Raw genomic sequence first — 19,980 nt, forward strand, 5'->3', positions numbered from 1 at the left:
ACCACGCTGACCCGAATCTATGGGGAATGGGGAGGGAGGGCAAACCGGGGTATCTGCCGCGAGCGGCAATTTCAGGGAGTGCCAAATTTATATAATTGAAGAAAGAAAACCTAGTTTCTCAAAGCGCCTAGCATCCAGCACACATTGGCCAATCGATTATTCACATCATTTTGAAACGCATTCCTATTGGTTTTTGAACATATTTAACATCTTCTGGGTTGATTTCCGACCGAATCATGATTTTTTTTAATGTGCCCATGAGCTGGTGCTAAACTGTTCGCTTTGACCCTGTGCCTATAGTCATGTTGTGCAAATGGAGATGATGTATTAATTATTGACGACGCCTTTGGCACAATTGTTTTATTAATTTCCATTGCATGATGTAATTTAGATTTTTTTACTTCTGATGAAGGTATATTTATATATACCGAAACCTTGGTCAAGAATTTTAATAAATTTTTATCCTGCAACTGTTTTGGCTATCATCCTTTATCGTGATGAAATATACGCTTGTGTCAGAATCAGGAAGGAACAATAACAGTGGAAGACTAAGAACGGAGTGATCGGATTAAAAAGGGTTTAAGATAGGAATGTAGTCTTTCATTTAAACTGTTCGATCTACACATCGAAGAAGCAATATGGGAATGAAAAGAAAAGTGGAAGAGTTGGATTAAAATTCAGGGTGAAAGGATATCAGTGATAGGATTTTTTGATGACATTGCTCAGTGAAAATAAAGAAGAATTACAGGATGTGTTGAATGGAATGAAGAGTCTAATGACTACAGAATATATAAGGGTTGCCAAGAAAGTAATGCACCACATTTTTTTGTCTTAGCCGAAAACAATGCTACAAATCTGAAATGTTACGTATGTATTATTTGAAGTCTCCTGACTAAGTGCGCCAAGTTTCCGACAGATAGCGTACCTGCAGAACAGTTTCAAAGTGGCACCTGTCGGTGACGTATGCTACAAGCAGCGTGCCGTCATTTAATTTTTCACTGCAGAGAAAGAAACTGTGGGGAATACTCAAAAACGCATTTGCAAAGTCTGTGGATCATCTGCTGTCGACAAAAGTATTGTTCGTCGCTGGGCACGGAGGGCTAGGTCATCAGAAGGCGGTTCGGCGGAGCTCCACGATTTGCAGCGGTCGGGGAGACCGTCCACGGCTGTCACACCTGACGTGCTGCAGCGAGCTGATGTTGTCATTACGACTCGGCAGTTGGCGTTGCATCTGTCAATCAGCAAAGGAAGTGTGGATGCAATTATCTGCACTCTTGGATATTCAAAAGTGTGTGCAAGATGGGCCGCGCAGTGTCTAACGGTGGATCACAAATCGCACAGAAAAAACATTTGTCTTGATTTGTTGGAACGTTTTGAAGCTGTCCCGAATTGTGGCAGTTGATGAAACCTGGGTTCACCATTCTGAGCCCGAAACAAAACGACAGTCGATGGAATGGCGCCATTCAACTCCCCAGAGAAGAAAAAATTCAAAGCAACTGTTTCCGCCAGTAAGGTCATGATCACCGTGTTCTGGGACTGTGAAGGTGTGATTCTCACTGATCTGATGCCAAGTGTCAGTATCATTAATTCAGAAGCATACGTCAACACATTAACGAAACTGAAGACACGGTTCGGGCGACTTTGGCGCCACAGCAGCCTGGGAGATGTTATGTTCCAACACGATAACGCTCGGCCCCACACAACTCTGAGGACTGCTGAACACATCGCAAAAGAGGGTTGGACAGTGTTACCCCATCCACCCTACAGCCCTGGCCTAGCCCCCTCGGACTGCGACTTGTTTGGGTAACTAAAGATGCCATTTGTGGAAGACATTTTGAGGACGATGATGAGGAGGTGATCCTCACAGTGAAGCACTGCCTCTGCCACCAGGACAAGGATTGGTACCGACAGGGCATACACGCCCTTGTTTCGCGCTGGAGGAACGACATAGAACGAGATGGAGATTACGTGGAAAAATAGGATGTGTAGAAGAAACACCATTTTTTCGTGTGTGTAATTCTCATAATGTTCAATAAAGAATTGTTGAAGAAAAAAATGCGATGCATTACTTTCTGGGCAACCCTCGTCGATTGAGAGTAATTTGAAGAAAGAGGAAAGCAATGAGAAGTAACAAAAATCACAGTAGCGATAAATTTAACATCAAAGTTGGTGAACATGGAGCGGATGAAGTAAAGGAATTATCTGCCTTCGAAGTGAAATAACCCTGACGAACGAAGCAAGGCAAGGCAAGATTAACACAGGCAAACAGGTCATCTCTGGTCATAAGAAGTCTCCTCGTATCAAACATCGGCGGTATTCTGAAGAATAAATTTCTTAGAATGTACATCAGAGTACAACATTGTATGGTAAAAACCATGGACTGTGGGAAAAACTAAAAAGAAGATAACTGAAAGGTTTGATATATGGTGTTGATAAGAAGAACGGACAGGATGATAAGACGTGTCTTAAGGCACCAGCGAACAACTTCCATGTACTAAGGGGAGCTGCAGAGAGTGAAAACGACAGGGGAAGTCAAGAACTATAATGCAGGATGTTAGGAATACCACTGCAAATATTGTCATCACTGGTACTTTAATATGTTCCTACTTAAAAGTTTTTTTTCCTCTGCATCTAAAACTCTTCCTGCAAACACATAATTTATGTTCCCACTTCAGTGTGTTATTTTTTTCTTTCGTCCTCTGTGTCTAACAGTCCTCCCTCAAACACGTCACATAATTTACTTCTCGCTGCTTTCTGCGTGATCATAACAGCACAATTAAGTGGAGTACGCCTGTCAGTATAGACTAACCGTTTTGCGTCGTTGTGTCCATACTTCAACACCTAACATGGTGCCTAGGGGAAAATAAGCTTTAATAGTTTGCTCTTGCCACATGTACTTCGAGGTACTAACCAACCTAAAAATATACTACTCCTAATAGCTATAATTATTAATTCGTTCAAATGACTCTAAGCACTATGGGACTTAACATCTGAGGTCATCAGTCCCCTAGAACTTACAACTACTTAAACCTAACTAACCTAAGGACATTACATACGTCCATGCCTGAGGCAGGATTCCAACCTGCGGCCGTAGCAGCAGCGTGGTTCCAGACTGAAGCCCCTAGAAACGCTCGGCCACAGCGGCCAGCTATAATTAATAATCTGCAAATGAAGTAAATAATGATGTAATGTTGATCAGTGCTCTGTCATCAATCAGCAATAAAAATACCTGAATTTCTACCCCTAACACTTCATACTGGAGGAGTCACCTAAAAGATACACCCCAAATGTTGCACGGTATGGAAAAAGCTGTTAATGTGCTGTTTTCAAAGACTGGACTGGTAGTCAGGGACTCGTATTGTTAGCCAATAAACAAACTGTAATAAAACTTAGAAAGTTAAGTTTTTCAGCAAACATACACATTGTATATGGAACAATGCCTACTGACACTAACAGATTAAGAGTGGGGTAAATCAGAACGCCAGTGGTGTCAGTTGCACGATTCTAGTGCACGTCATTTACTAGATGTCGTATTTGAAAAGTTCCCACACTGACCCTTGTGTGTCCTACAACCTGCATAGTAGTTAGGTTGTTATGTTTGCTGACTGTGTTTGTGTGTTCCTTGAGTGCATTGCGACATGCTAGTCAGTAAGTGTGTGACAGTTGAAGGTGTAGGTCGTGAGCGGACGGTGGGATTTACCAATGCAGAAAAAGCAATATGCTCATGGTGTACGGAGAGTGTAGGAAGAACGCTGCTCGTTCTTGGATGGTGTATGCGGTAAGATGTCCCAATAGATGTCAACCATCTCGGCAGTTAGTTATCGACCTCTTCAGTCAGTTACGTGAAAGTGGTAGTGTAACACCTGCATGACGTAACAAAAGGAAACAAGTGACAACAGACGGGGAAATTTACAGAAGATCAGCATGTTATTTCGCGAGCATGAGGAAGTGCAATGAATCGGGCAAGTGTCTTACACATTCTCTATTGAAATAGGGGCCATCCCTACCACGTCGCTCTTCACCAAGAGCTGCAGGGAAACAATTATGAAAATCGCATTAACTTCTGTACATGTGCATTGAGACAGGACACTGAATATGTATCATGTATCTTGTTTAGAGCTGAAGCCACATTTACCAATCATTGCCAGATAAACCGTCGACACATGCAGTATATATCTGTTGACAGTCCCCATTGGTCCATTGGTCCTTGGAGTGTAAACACGTGGTGTGGGATAGTGAACCATCAGCTCATAGGCCCGTTTTTCATAGATGAATCACTGAAAGTATACAAGTATCGCAACCTCCTAACAGACCATCTTCCACAGATGCTACACCACGTACCTCTTCAGACTAAGAGGAACCTGTGGTACCAATATGATGGATGTCCAACCCATGGGCACGAAGTACCACAGCATGTCTTCACGCATTGTTTCCAAATCGTTGGGTTGGACACAGAGGATCTATACTTTAGCTGGCCCATTACCCAGATTTGACGCCCATATACTTTGTTTCTGTGGGGAAAGCTGAATGACATTGTCTCCAAGGACAAACCAACTGCACCAGATGACATGCGACAATGTATCACTGTAGCTTGTTCGGACATCTCGACTGAAAGGCTAGCAAGTGTGCACCAGTCGTTCTGTACCAGACTGGAAGCGTGCATTGACGCTGCCGTTGGTAATTTTGAACACAACCTATGATAGTCAATTATCTGGTTACTGTCGGAATCTATGTAACTAATGTATGCACCTATGTTGTTCTTTAGCGTGTGCTACCACATTGTACTAGTGTTGGTGTGGGAACTTTCCAAAATACGATATCTTGTAAGCGATTTGCATTAGAATCCTGCAACAAACACCATAGACCTTTTAATTTAACCTACTTTTAGTTTGTTAATATCAACAGGCATTGTTCCATTTCAAAAACGTGTATGCTTGAACAAAAAAGTACACTTTCTAAGTATTATTAGAATCTGTTTTTTGGCTACCAATACGAGATCCTGACTATCAATTCATTCTGTGAAAACCCCACATCAATAGCACTTTCCATTTCCGCAATATTTGTGGTGCAAGTTTTAGGTGATTCACTCCGTATGCTGAATAAATAACTGAGGACGTAAGTTGTGAATACTACTCTGAGAGGTAGAGGTTTGCACAGGAGAGGAATTAATGGTGGGCTGCGTCGAACCAGTCGGAACAGTGAAGACTCCCTCCTGCCGCACCCCCGACCCTTCCCCTAAAAGCTGAAGCATCAAGGAATTTCAGTTTGGTAATTGAGGGAAGTGTAGAGGCAGATGAAGACTTGACTAGAGTAAGCAAGTGCAAATGTACATACACTACTGGCTATTAAAATTGCTACACCACAAAGAAATGCAGATGATAAACGGGCATTAATTGCACAAATATATTATACTAGAACTGACATGTGATTACATTTTCACGCAATTTGGGTGCATAGATCCTGAGAAATCAGTATCCACAACAACCATCTCTGGCCGTAATAACGGCCTTGATACGCCTGGGCATTGAAGAGCGTGGACGGCGTGTACAGGTACAGCTGTCCATGCAGCTTCAACACGATACCACAGTTCATCAAGAGTAGTGACTGGCGTATTGTGAGGAGCCAGTTCCTCGGCCACCATTGACCAGACGTTTTCAGTTGGTGAGAGATCTGGAGAATGTGCTGACGAGGGCAGCAGTCGAACACTTTCTGTATCCAGAAAGGCCGGTAGAGAACCTGCAACATGCGGTCGTGCATTATCCTGCTGAAATATAGGGTTTCGCAGGGATCGAATGAAGGGTAGAGCAATGGGTCGTAACACATCTGAAATGTAACGTCCACTGTTCAAACTGCCGTCAATGCGAACAAGAGGTGACCGACTCTTGTAACAAATGGCACCCTGTACCATCACGCTGGGTGATACGCCAGTATGGCGATGACGAATACACGCTTCCAATGAGTGTTCAATGCGATGTCGCCAAACACGGGTGCGATCATCATGATGCTGTAAACAGAACCTGGATTCATCCGAAAAAATGACGTTTTACCATTCGTACACCCAGGTTCGTTGTTGAGTACAGCATCGCAGGCGCTCCTGTCTGTGACACAGCGTCAAGGGTAACCGCAGCCACGGTCTCCGAGCTGATAGTCCATGCTGCTACAAACGTCGTCGAACTGTTGTGCAGATGGTTGTTGTCTTGCATACGTCCCCGTCTGTTGACTCAGGGATCGAGGCGTGGCTGCACGATCCATTACAGCCATGCGGATAAGATGCCTGTCATCTCAACTGCTAGGGATACGAGGCCGTTGGGATCCAGCACGCCGTTCCGTATTACCCTCCTGAACCCATCGATTCCATATTCTGCTAACAGTCATTGGATCTCGACCAAGGGGAGGAGCAATATCGCGATACGATAAACCGCAATCGCGATAGCTACAATCCGACCTTTATCAAAGTCGGAAACGTGATGGCACGCATTTCTCCTCTTTACACGAAGCATCACAACAACGTTCAACGCCGGTCAACTGCTGTTTGTGTATGAGAAATCGGTTGGAAACTTTCCTCATGTCAGCACGTTGTAGGTGTCACTGCCGGCGCCAACCTTGTGTGAATGCTCTGGAAAGCTAATCATTTGCAATTTGCATATCACAGTATCGCGTCTGTAGCACGTCATCTTCGTGGTGTAGCAATTTTAATGGCCAGTAGCGTATTTTGCAGTAATTAGGCTTACACAGGATAGAGTAGGGTGGAGAGCGTATACAGTTCGTGCTGAAGACCACATCAACAGTAAATCTGACACGGGCTCCGAGACTTTAGATTTCTTAGGAAGTCACAGAGCTGTTTTTCGTCATGATACCGTACATCAAAAGCATCACCAATGTAGCTGTACCACACCTCTTGTATGCCGGGTACCGAGGCAATGCCCGTCTTTCGAAATAATATGTCAAAAAATTATCAACCCCTGGACTAAGCAGTCGCACGTGCCGACACTGTACAGGTGTTTATTGAAAACGCCATCCGATGTGAGGCAGAATGTGCTGAGATGTTAGAGAGAGTGTAGTGAGAGCTTACAAGTGCGAGTTGATGGCGTGCTCGCTGCCGACGGAGTCGTTGCTGCCCCAGTGGAAGTGCAGCTGTTGGAAGGCATACGGCGCCGACAGAGGTCCTCCGTGCAGCGTGATGGGCAGTGCCGGATCCAGTTGCAGCAGCGCTGAAAGCAACGACACGGAAGTTGAGCAGACCACAAGGTAGTGTTTCAGACCATTACTGTACACTACGTGCAGTGTTACTGGTAAGTACGAGGGTCACTTCAAAAGAAATGCACACTATTTTTGTAAAGATACAGTTTTCATTCTGCATGTGTGAAAGTTTTACAGTGTGTAGATACATTCTTCCCGCTTGTTTTCAAACTTAGTTCAACCTGTCCCCGTGAGTGGCGCCGTCACAGCATGTCTTCAAGATGGCTGCTACACTTGACGTTCGTCAGAAGCAACGTGCTGTCATAGAATTCCTGTGCTGTGAGAACGAGATAGTGGGAAAAATCCACAAGAGGTTGAAAAAGGTGTATGGAGATGCTGCTGTTGATCGCAATACAGTTAGTCGGTGGGGGAGCAGGTTACGTGATGAAAGCGGGCACGACAATATTGAGGATTGTCCTCGCAGCGGCAGGCCTCGTACTGCACACACTCCAGACAATGTGCAGAGAGTTAACGAATTGGTGACTGCTGACAGACGCATCACAGTGAACGAATTGTCACGCTACGTTGGGATAGGGGAAGGAAGTGTTTGCAGAATATGTTTTCTGGTATCAATTCAGCAGATCTATTAAAAGTCAGATATCTGTGAGTGAAAACCTCAATATATTGTTGCTTGTTTGATACAAAAACATCGCCAAGCCTGTGATAATCTTAAGTTATTGTTTCAACATTCAAATGCGATAAAAGCCACTCGTAATAGCCAGCTTGTGGTGTCCGACGAAACCAGTTACCAAAAATATTACAAGACGAATTGCCTGTGACAGAATTCTACCACTAATTTTATCCAAATCGATGTCTTTGAACGTTCAGTTCTCGGTCCCGACTTGTACAATATACCACGTGTATTTTGGTTCTTTGAAAGTCACAGTTCACACACAAAGTCGGGCTTTCCTGCATTCGTCTTTCTGACACGTTCGCGTTCATTTTGCGATCCTCCACCGTTGAGTTTGTAAGTAGCCTGTTTATGTGTTTGTATGTTGGCAGCCCTTTAGTCTGCATTAATATCACTGACAGCGCTGTGCGCTCTCTGAAAGAGACTCTGCGGCTGGTCAGACTCGCAGTTAGGAGCGTATAGCTAGCAGTTATGGAAGTTAGAAGTTGATAGTTAGCAGTGATGTCAGTTCGAGGTGAATAGTCAGCAGTGTTGGAGGTTGGATGATAATAGGTAGCAGTGGGGTTAGAGGTTTGAAGTGTTAGTGCGAGCGGATGGTCTGGACATGTGTCTGTCATGGAAATGTAAGATTGTTCATGATTATATAATTTTTTTGGAACTGGATGTCATGGACGATTATATCATTTTTGGAACTGGATGTCACATTATTAAGGTAAAATTTGCTAAATACGTTGTTTGATCTGCAACAAAATCTCTGTGCTAACCACATACCTATTAGTAATTAGATCCTACAGTAGTTAGAATCTTTTATTTAGCTGACTCTATTGGTGCTTGCTGTATCACTGTAGTTCGTTTAATGAAGATTTTTTTGTGAGGTAAGTGTCTTATGAAATGTATAGGTTATTGTCAGGATTTCTCCTAATTCAGGTCCATTCTTTTGTGTTAATTATTTGAGCAGTCAGATTGCGTATCGTTGTATGTTGTGTGTCATAAATGAATAGAATAACTTTGTGCTGAATTTGTCAGGGAAAGTTCTGTAGATCAGTGTTGAAATGATAAACACAAGCAAAGAGACAGTACGTTCAGTTTCACACGACAGTTTAAGAAGACTGAGTAAGCATTCAGCAGTATAAGTGTGTATACATGAACATGGCTGACTTCCAAACTTTACTTACACTTTACAAAGCAATTCTGTAGCTCATAAATTACGTGCGAACGGACTGTTCTCTGATTGGCTGCTACACATCATATGCAATCCGATATTAATATTAAATGGCGCAATCCCACGTCTTTTACATTTGACCAATTCATTAAATGAAAAATTTAGAAAACTTCCAATTATCAAAATAACCTCTTCCATAAATGATTTAATTATTGCAAAATGTTTTTTGTTTCCCAGTACCATAAATGGGCTAGATGCACTGTACAAATTTCCCCTGAGTGTATGATTCACTCTCTCTGTACATCCACAGTCCTCATCATACCATACACGCAGTTAACAAACATAACAATCTTCATTTATTAAATCACATTCACATCATCATTAACAGTAATAATTAAACCCATTAAATAAAAAATATTAATAGAAGTCATAATATTCACTGAAGATACAGTACTGTTTCCAAAATGTACTGTTTTGACTACTAGATTCCATAGTGTACAAGATGCTAACACCCCTGGGCCACAGTCATTACTACTTGAAAGTGATGCTGGATCAGAGCAAACATCTGTCATGCTGGAAGCGTGACATGTATGAAGCTGTTTGCTCGCTAGTGTCAATCTTGAATAGGCGTGATAATCGACGCTACGCCTCAAGCCAAGCCTGCAGCTTATGCTGTTGCATTTGGCCACGGTCGGCGCATGTGCAAAGTCCCCAAAACATTACTAGTGTCTGCCATGGTCAGGATAGTATTCTGCGTAGTTGTGAGGGCATTGTCGACAAATTGTTGGTGGTCTTATGTTGCGTCCTTCCGTATTCTGTGTGTTTGTTGCTTCAAGAGGTGCCGTATCGAAGGTTTATACCATATATAGGGAAAGTGGGAAAAGATCATCCGCTAAGTCACAACGCTGGTTGTAAGTCGGAGCTCACATAGTCACTTCACTTACAGACTATCGACACACTGGGACTGAAGAAATGTATAAAAACATCACAAACAGGAGTCAGTCCCATGCGTGATACTGTGTGCTGAACACGTTGACATTCAAAACTTTTTCGAGTCATCTCGAAATGAATATAGAGCTTGTATGATTTTCAAGGGAATCATATACCATTCTTCCTGCAAAATAGTGGCAAGTTCAGGAAACGGTGATGGACATAGATAGCGATCATGAACTCTTCTCTCTAGACTGCAGAGGCTCAATTAAATTGAGATCTGGTGATCTCCTGCGATGGTCCACTATATGAATGTAAACTCAGCCACATAAATAGTGTGAAATAAGACTCATCCAACCAAAAGACTTTCTTCTATTGCTCCATAGTCCATTTCTGTGAGTAGGATTATTTTTTAGGTTCTGGTTCTCTAGCTCAATTTTATAAAAAATAAAAAATTGCTCGTTAACACTCACAATTTAGTTATTTTTCACAAAATTGACCTAATTATCCAGACCCTACAAAATCATCCTACTATGCCGTTACCTAATAATTAATAATTATAATATCATATAATAATAATATAATAATAACTATAATAAAAAATAATTTATTTTACATACATTTCCCATAGTTGAATGTAATAAAATAAATAAATGAACTAGTTAACAAAGGTAAAGTACATTAAAAATTTTATATTGTGAATGTAAGTAAATTAATTAAAATGTATGAGTTAACAAAGGTAAATTATATTAAAAATAAAATGGACAACAAAAAATGCACAATATTAAGAAAATAACTAAATAATATGTATTAGTTAACAAAAGTAAGTTATATTTAAAATTTTTGACTATGAGCGTAAATAAAAATATTAAAATGTATTAGTTAACAAAGGTAAATTATATTTAAAAAATCAGTTTTTATTTTTTGTATCTTTCTTAAAATGTTTTAGAAATTTATGTAAACATGAAGATAACATTTTTATAATTTTTTAAGTTCTTCATTCATTTATATAAAAGCAAATGTTAATAATTAAAAATTTTCAGTAAGTAATATATTTTGCACATCATAAGTAAGATTCTTTTTACCATACATAACGACATAAGCAAGTATATCATTTGGAATTTTATCATTAAAAGTTCCACAAGTTTCATAGTTGTTTTTTGTGTAGTTACAAATTCTTTCTATGTGTCATATTAATTACATAAATTGGATAATTATTTATAAAACTAAATGGACTAATATCAATATCTGATTGTAGTAAAGTAATTATTTTAAAATCTAAAAATGCATCATATGCTTTTAGAAAATTATTTAGTTTAACATGATCAAATAATGATGAATCAACTAACTGATTATTTTTACGATTTGTCTGAAATACAACAAAAACAAAATATGGCATATCAAATTCTGTAGAGTTATAGTAATTTGTTGTATCTAGTACAAAACTGTTTTTACTAGATGAACTGGCAACTTCTTCTGTTTGAAATTCATAAAAAGAAAGAGGAATTTTAGGATTTTTAAAAATATTTTCACGTCATTCAAGTTCATAATTTGGTTCATATTTAACAACAGGTACACGAATTTCCATAGATCCTATAATAATGTTGCCTTCTTTAGGTAATGTTCTTTTATTTCAATTCCAGCGTCATTTGTATCAGACCAACACAGAATTACATCTCCAGAAGATGAACTACATGTAAAAATTACAGTTAAGTCTCCTTCAAACATAATTTCTTTGTTGTTGTTGCTGTGGTCTTCAGTACTGAGACTAGTTTGCTGCAGCTCTCCATACTACTCTATCCTGTGCAAGCTTCTTCATCTCGCAGTACCTACTGCAGCCTACATCCTTCTGAATCTGCTTAGTGTATTCATCTCTTGGTCTCCCTCTACAATTTTTACCCTCAACACTGTCCTCCAATACTAAATTGGTGATCCCTTGATGCCTCAGAACATGTCCTACCAACCGATCCCTTCTTCTACTCAAGTTGTGCCACAAACTCCTCTTCTCCCCAGTCCTGTTCAATGCCTCCTCATTAGTAGCACCACATTTCGAAAGCTTCTATTCTCTTCTTGTCCAAACTTTTATCACCCATGTTTCACTTCCACACATGCTACACTCCATAGAAATACTTTCGGAAACGATTTCCTGACACTTAAATCTATACTCGATGTTAACCAATTTCTCTTCTTCAGAAATGCTTTCCTTGCCATTGCCAGTCTACATTTTATATCCTCTCTACTTCGACCATCATCAGTTATTTTGCTCACCAAATAGCAAAACTCCTTTACTACTTTAAGTGTCTCATTTCCTAATCTAATTCCCACAGCATCACCCGTCTTAATTCGACTACATTCCATTATGCTCGTTTTGCACTTGTTGATGTTCATTTTATATCCTTCCTTCAAGACACTGTTCATTCCATTCAACTGCTCTTCCAAGGCCTTTGCTGTTTCTGACAGAATTACAATGTCATCAGCGAACCTTAAAGTTTTTATTTCTTCTCCATGGATTTTAATACCTACTCAGATTTTTTTTTCCTGTACTGTTTGCTCAATATACAGTTGAATGACATCAGGGAGAGGCTACAACCCTGTCTCACTCCCTTCCCAACCACTGCTGCCCTTTCATGCCCCTCGACTCTAATAACTGCCATCCGGTTTCTGTACAAATTATAAATTGCCTTTTACTCCCTGTATGTTACCCCTGCCACCTTCAGAATTTGAAAGAGAGTATTCCAGTCAATATTGTCAAAAGATTTCTATAAGTCTACAAATGGTAGAAATGTAGGTTTGCCTTTCCTTAATCTAGCTTCTAAGATACGTCGTAGGGTCAGTATTGCCTCACATGTTCCCATATTTCTATGGAATCAGAATCCTTAAAAAAATCCACCAAGTAATGATAATGGATAAAGTACTTCATTACTTTTACTATTTATTTCTCCTGTATTAAGAATATGTCCTTTTAAACGTATTTTGTCAGTAACAGATGAAGTTAAATGTAATAAAACTGTTGATGAAATAAAAGAATGTTCAATTCTAGATGAAATATTATTTCCATTTTTTATTGTTACAAAGTCAAACAATTTTGTGACATAATTATCAATTAACTTTTTGTTTGATTTTCCATCATAAGTTGGATAATCTGTACCATCATTTCCAATAATACTAAAATCCATGTATAATTGTGCATCATTTGGATCTAGCCAACCGTCACGAATATTTATTTCAATTTCTGTATCTTTGTTAGGAACATTTAAAATATTTTTATTTTTTTCATTAACAGGAAATGAGTAAAACTGATAACTTTCAATTTTATTCACGACATAGTCTAATATTGTTATAGTAATTATTTGCTAAGGAAAAAATTTATTACGATATTTTTAAAATAACTGTTACAGTAGCACCATTAAAGTCAATTAAAATGCCTTTTTCATCAGTTATAGTAACTTCTAAATCTTGAATTGTATTAAAAAAAGGAACATTTACAGATTATTTTGGTTCATAAATTATTGGTCCACCAAATTCTGCATTAGGTTCAAGTGAAGCAAAAATATTAGTTTCTTTATGGAAATGATCATTATGTTTTGCATACATTCCATCAGCCTGATTGAAATTTATATTTATTAATTCTAAAAGAATTTTTTAGGATCATCTTTAGCTACAGCTTTTTCATTAAGTAAAAACAACTTGATTATTAAAACCAAGTAAATTTCCAATACTATCTTGTATATCCACATATAATTTTACAACACTTTCAATAATAATTCTATTTAAAATTACATCTGATTTTAATATGCATATTAGGTTTTTATGTATATTTTTTTTATTTTTAAAACTAAATTGACCTTCAGGAATTTCTATTGTTTCTCCATCACAATAAAGTTTATTATTTTTGTTGTAATATTTCGTGTTAAAAAAGTTGAATAAAAACCAACTAATAAAACATTAGTATAATTATCACAGGTAATCTTTTTCTAAGTATACTAGATTTATCACTAAGTTGAAAAGGCGGCTCATTTACTACTGGAAACATTATTAATAAATATAAAAATTATTAAAAGGGTAAAATAAATGTAAAAATACAAATAAATGAAAAATATAAATAAATAAATTATGAAATAAATGGACAAAACAGAGTGGGAACCTAAAGTAAGAATTCCAAAAAATAATTTAAAAAACAAACATGGTAAACTTTTACCAAATTCTATATGATGTGTAATAATTGGATCAATTGGTTGTGGAAAAACAACATTAATGATTGATAATTATATATTAGCTCCAAGATGGCTAAACTGAAATAAAAGTAAACATTTCTATATGTATTCAAAAATTTTAGAACAACTTATGTATCAGGAATATATAAAACAATGCAACAAAATTGAAGATAAAATTAATAAAGAAATTTATAGCTTTATCGAAAATAATGAAGACATTATTTCATTAGATGAGTGTAACAAAAATTCAGTTGTTGTATTTGATGATTTTATTTTATAAATCAAGATATTGTTAAAGATTATATTACTAGAGGCAGACACAAATGTATATATTGTTTTACATTTTGCTCAAACGTCCTCAATTAAATTTTTTAAATATATTTAGACAAGATGATACAAACTTAAAACATATTTATCATGAATTTGTTGGTGGTGATTTAAAATTTGATTATTTTAAAGAAATGTGTAGTAAATGTTGGAATGATATCTTTGTTCTTTTAACAATAGATATGTCTAGTAAACTAAATGACGGCAAACTTAGAAATAAAATACAACATTTCTTAACCACATAAACATTAAATAAAAACATTAACTTTAACATTAAACCAAAAACATAAACATAAAAACTAAACTTAAACATGAAACATAATTAATGGTTTTTCTTCCTTAATAAATGTTTGCAAAGTATGATCAAGAAGATGTTAAAAAGGCTAAACAAAATAGGAATTTAGATGAAGAATTAAAAGAAAAATTTAAACTTTGGAAAAAGGATTCAAGAACAGAATATGTAAAATATAAAAAGGAATATCAACCTATTATTGATACTATTGAAAATGGAAGGTTTAGATAATAATGTTTTAAAAGCAGTTAAAGAAAATTTGGAAGTTGAAAAACAAATATTCCATATCGTCATCATACAGAAGATTTTGGAAATTTATCACCAATTAAAACATTAAAACATTGGTCTGATGATATTCCTGGAAAATATGATTATACATTAAATGAAACAGAAATTAATGATATATTTAATAAATATGAAGAAGAAAATTAGTAAAAATATAAATGAAAATAAAAGTAAAAATATAAACCTAATTAAAAAGATAAATGTTAGTGAAAGAATGTTAATGTATGTAAATCGTAATGAAGATAAAGTATTTGGTTTAAAACCTGTTGGAATGTTTAAATATGTTTGTAATTTACCTGTAGAATTTAATGGTGATAATTTAAAAAATTGTGATAAAACATATGTAAGTATAGATGGATTAATGAAACTTTTAACTGAAAAACAAATTACAATGGAAGATTTAAATACAGTTTGACACTGTATATTTATCTAATTATGCAGGTGTATATTTAATTCAGGAGCATTATATTCTGATTATAATCCACATGAAGGTGGATTTTTACCATTATTAGTAGCTGCTTTACCATATTTAGCAACAATTGGTTCCTTAGCTGGTGGTTCTGCAGCAATTGCAATTGCAGTATTAAATAAAAAGAAAAATGATGAAGACTTAGAAGAACTAAAAAGACATAACTTAGAAATGGAAAAGGAAGTAGGAAATGGAATGAAAGAAACAAAAAAAATTTCAAAAAATCATTAATAAACGTCCTAATGCGTTAAGTTATTTTGATATAGAAAAATTAAATAAACTATTAAAACTTAAAAACTTTTGTTGTGTATACATGATTGATGAATTAATAAATAAACCATTGAAAACTGAATGTGGTATAGTTAATTTGGATATGTAAGATGATCCTGGTACTCATTGGATTTATTACTATAAAAATAATACAAAGTTGTTTTTGGTTTATTTGGTGGTAATATACCAAAACAATTAGTTAATTATTTAGGAAGTAATGAATTATACTACAATACAGAAATATAACAAAATTTTGATGAAGTAACATGTGGTCATTTGTGCTTTTTGTTTTAAAATTGCTTTGTGATAATTATAATTTCAATGATATTTTAGGTTCAATGAATGGACATTTTTGGAAATAAAATACATCTAATTAAACAAAATGAACAAGTAGTTAATACATCTGCATTAAATTTAGAAAATATTGAGAATAGCATTGAACAACTACAGTCATCAATAGATCCGAAGATAACTAATGCAATTAAACAATTTCAAAAAGAATTTAATGTTATTTTTAAAACAACTAAAGAATATATTGGTTTTAAAAATAGAATGTTGCTAATGCAAATGATCCAATTGATTTAAAAGATGTAGTTAACAAACAATTCCTAGAAAAAGAATATTTACAAAACCAGAATACAAAACCATTTTAACACAATTTAATCACTATGTTAAAAAAGAAGATTATAACAAGTTACTTTTAGATTTAAAGCAAAGAAATGGTATTATGGATGGTACTTGCAACATAATAATAATAAGGAAATAAACAATACAAAAACTACTTTTCTTAGTGCAGTAGTTAAAATTGGTTCAGTAGAAAGTAATGTTAAATCATTAGAATCACAAATTAATAAATGCTTAGTTTAGAAAGTAAATGAAGATCTAGAAGTATTGAAATCATTAGATAATTTTTAACTTTATTAAATTTTTTATGTATATGAATGGAAAATATACTTCACATGACTATCATATTTATTGTTTAAATTTAAAAATAACTAATATTATATGTAATGTAGCACCTAATCACAGCCTGAAGTCTGCTTTAGCTGACACTAAGTTTAGAAAAGGTGATTAAGTTAGAATTAGTAAATTTAGAGGTCTTTTTGAAAAAGAATATACAGCTAATAGGTCAACAGAAATATTTGAAGTTGAAATTGTTATTCATTCTAATCCGATTACAAATAAATTGAAAGATATAAAAGGAATTAATGAACAAGAACTGCAGAAAACGACATATCCAGTCGTATACTTAGTCCAGAAAGTTCTAAGAAAGAAAGTAGGTAACGTTTATGTGAAATGGTTAGGTTTTGAGAAATCACACAGCTGTTGGATACATAAAGATAAAGTAACTTTATAAGGTAATTTTATAAAGATCTGGTTTACTATTTAGTTTAACAATCAATTAGGTTTTAAAAAATATGTATCAAATATTTCCATTTTGAATAAAACATCTTTGGATTTAATTATTTCATCTTTTATTTTAATTCTTTCATCTTTTAATTTAATGGTTCATCTTTTAATATAATTCTACTATCTTTTATTTTAATAATTTTATTGTTTAATTTATTCAGTCTATGTACTTTTTATATACAACAATCTTTACGCTTTATTTGACTTTTGTAAAACTTTATTTTATCTTTGTCAAAAGATTCCTTTTGTATTAACAGTTGTATTATTTCTAACAAAATTTGGATGATTACTAATAATAATTGAACAATTACTAATTACAAATCTAACTAAATTAGATTTACATAAACTTGACTATCCTTGTATATTATTTATTTAACAAGACTGACATAGTCTTTCAACAGAAAATTGTTGTAGTTGATTAGCAAGTTGATTTAGTTGAGCGGCAATGCTACTTTCCATTTTGCTCTTATATTTATTAAAAAATTAATTAGATCTGTAAAAATTATTAATTAAATGATAATTATTTAATAGATGGATAAGGATCATTATGAAATAGATAATTAATAAAAATAGAATTACTTTATTATTTAGTTTAACAATAAAAATTTTTTAAACAATTAGCTTATTATTCAATTTAGCAATCAATTAGTTTGCTCTTCTATTTAATACAAAAAATTCATTAGATTTATAAAAATTATTTTTATCAATAAAATGTTGATGATTTCATAGATGGATAAATATTATTTTATAACAGATATTTACTCATAAAGGATTATTATTTAATAAATAACAAATCATAAAGTTAAAGCTTCCTTATTCTTAATGTATTCTAAAGTATATTTCTTACATTTATTATTATGTTTATCTTTATATAATTTATTTATAAAAAAAACAATTTAAATCTTTAATTTCTGACAAATTTTACATCTCTTTGTAGATGTAGTAATTTCTTCAGTTACAACTTCATCATTATTCATTGTAGATTCCGATTTTTCTTCACTATCCATTGTTAATAATATTTTTGTATGTTCTTCACTTCAATTTCGTCTTAAATGCTCTTTAAAATAATATTTAGCAACACTTTTTCCACATATACAAGGATCTCAATTTTTATTGTAATTTTGTACATGATAATTATTTATACATAGTCTACATATAGTTCTATATCCATCTTTTGTATATTATTATAAAGTAAAGTTATCAACTGATATCTCTGTATTACAATATATACAAAATTTTGTTTTCACAGAACAATCTTGTTGAACTTGTTCCATTTATAAATAAAACATTTATTAGATTTGTGAAAAAAATTTTTAATTTTAAATGATTCATGAAAATTATTTTTGAAATAAGAATCCTCAGAATAATCAGATTCATAATACTGATTTCTAAATTGTTGAATTCTAGCAAACAAAGGATAAAAAGATCTTGTAGTTAACTGGTAAAGAATCAAAGAATTGATCAAAAGATCTAATTATAGTTACTGGTAAAGACTCAAGTGTTGTCATTATAGCAACTGATGTTGGTTATTTATTTTTAATAATAATTTACAATGTGGACAATTTTCTTTTTCCTTTAACGATTTATCAATACATTATTTATGAAAAAAATTAATTAAACAAGTAGGACAATCGATATCTTCTTCACATAGCTCAATTAGTATATAAGTTTCTTTTAGTGTAGTTTCCATTTTGTTTAGGATCTCCATTTATAAGAAATAATTTTTATTAGGTGTATAAAAAAATAATAATTTTCAATGAATCATTTAGCTATATGTTCAAAAATACAATTTTTTAAAAATGTCTTTAATAAAATCTATAAATTTATTTTTGAAAAACCAATAAAAATTTTCTATATAAATGGAAACTACTTTAATCAAGAAGCTACATAATGCAAGTATTTCTAAAGAAATGAGAAAAGTACATGTGTTAGAGGAAAATGTTTCATATATTATTACGAACTGTGAATATTTAAACACTAGGTTCGGAGAACTGCTTTGTCTAGAACTCATTAATGATTTTTAAGTTAATTTAGCAAATATATCTTCTAAATTAATTGATGATTTGGATTTTGAAATAATTGAAAAAAGACAAATGAAATTAATATATACAGGAAAGAAGAAACTTAAAAATAGAAATAATGAATTTCATGATACAGGGTTTGCTAGTTAATACATTTTAGTTTTTTACTTATGTTCACAATGTAAAATGTTTTTAAAAAATTATTTTTCTCATTAATTTTATTTTATTTAAATGTACAACATTAAGCCACAGTTAAGACCGTGTGCTTAATGTATGATTTAAAAAAGTATTGAGGAATTTCATAATGATAAATATCGAACAGGTGTACATAGATAAGTATATAAAGAATTCTGCAAAGAACGTCAGAAAATTAAAGTTACTTGTGAGTGTAGTAGAACTTTAAATAAGTATTCCCCTCCAAAAAAACATTTACAAACAACAAATCTTAATAATCTTATGGCTGCTTCCCCCCCCCCGCCCCCCCCCCGCCCCCCCCCCCCCCGAAAAAATTTACGAACAACATTTATATTTAATGTATCACATTCACCTATGGGAAAGTTATGTAAAATAAGTGATTTTTTATTATAGATATTATTATAATGAGTTGTTTTTGTTGTGATATTCAGTCCTGAGAATGGTTTGATGCAGCTCTCCATGCTAATCTATCCTGTGCAAGCTGCTTCATCTCCCAGTACCTACTGCAACCTACATCCTTCTGAATCTGCTTAGT

The 19,980-nt window shown here is 34.4% G+C and overlaps 1 protein-coding gene across 1 annotated transcript in view; it reads right to left on the reverse strand.

The window, feature by feature from the left end:
• Positions 1-19,980, reverse strand: part of LOC124718920 (carbonic anhydrase 1-like) — a 106,148-nt gene that overhangs the window by 37,072 nt on the left and 49,096 nt on the right. The window contains exon 4 of the mRNA XM_047244575.1: positions 7,073-7,211. Within this exon, the coding sequence (XP_047100531.1) occupies positions 7,073-7,211 (139 nt within the window). The remainder of the gene's footprint in view (positions 1-7,072; positions 7,212-19,980) is intronic.

The sequence above is a fragment of the Schistocerca piceifrons genome, chromosome 10 (genome assembly GCF_021461385.2).
Source record: "Schistocerca piceifrons isolate TAMUIC-IGC-003096 chromosome 10, iqSchPice1.1, whole genome shotgun sequence".
NCBI classification, from domain to species: domain Eukaryota; kingdom Metazoa; phylum Arthropoda; class Insecta; order Orthoptera; family Acrididae; genus Schistocerca; species Schistocerca piceifrons.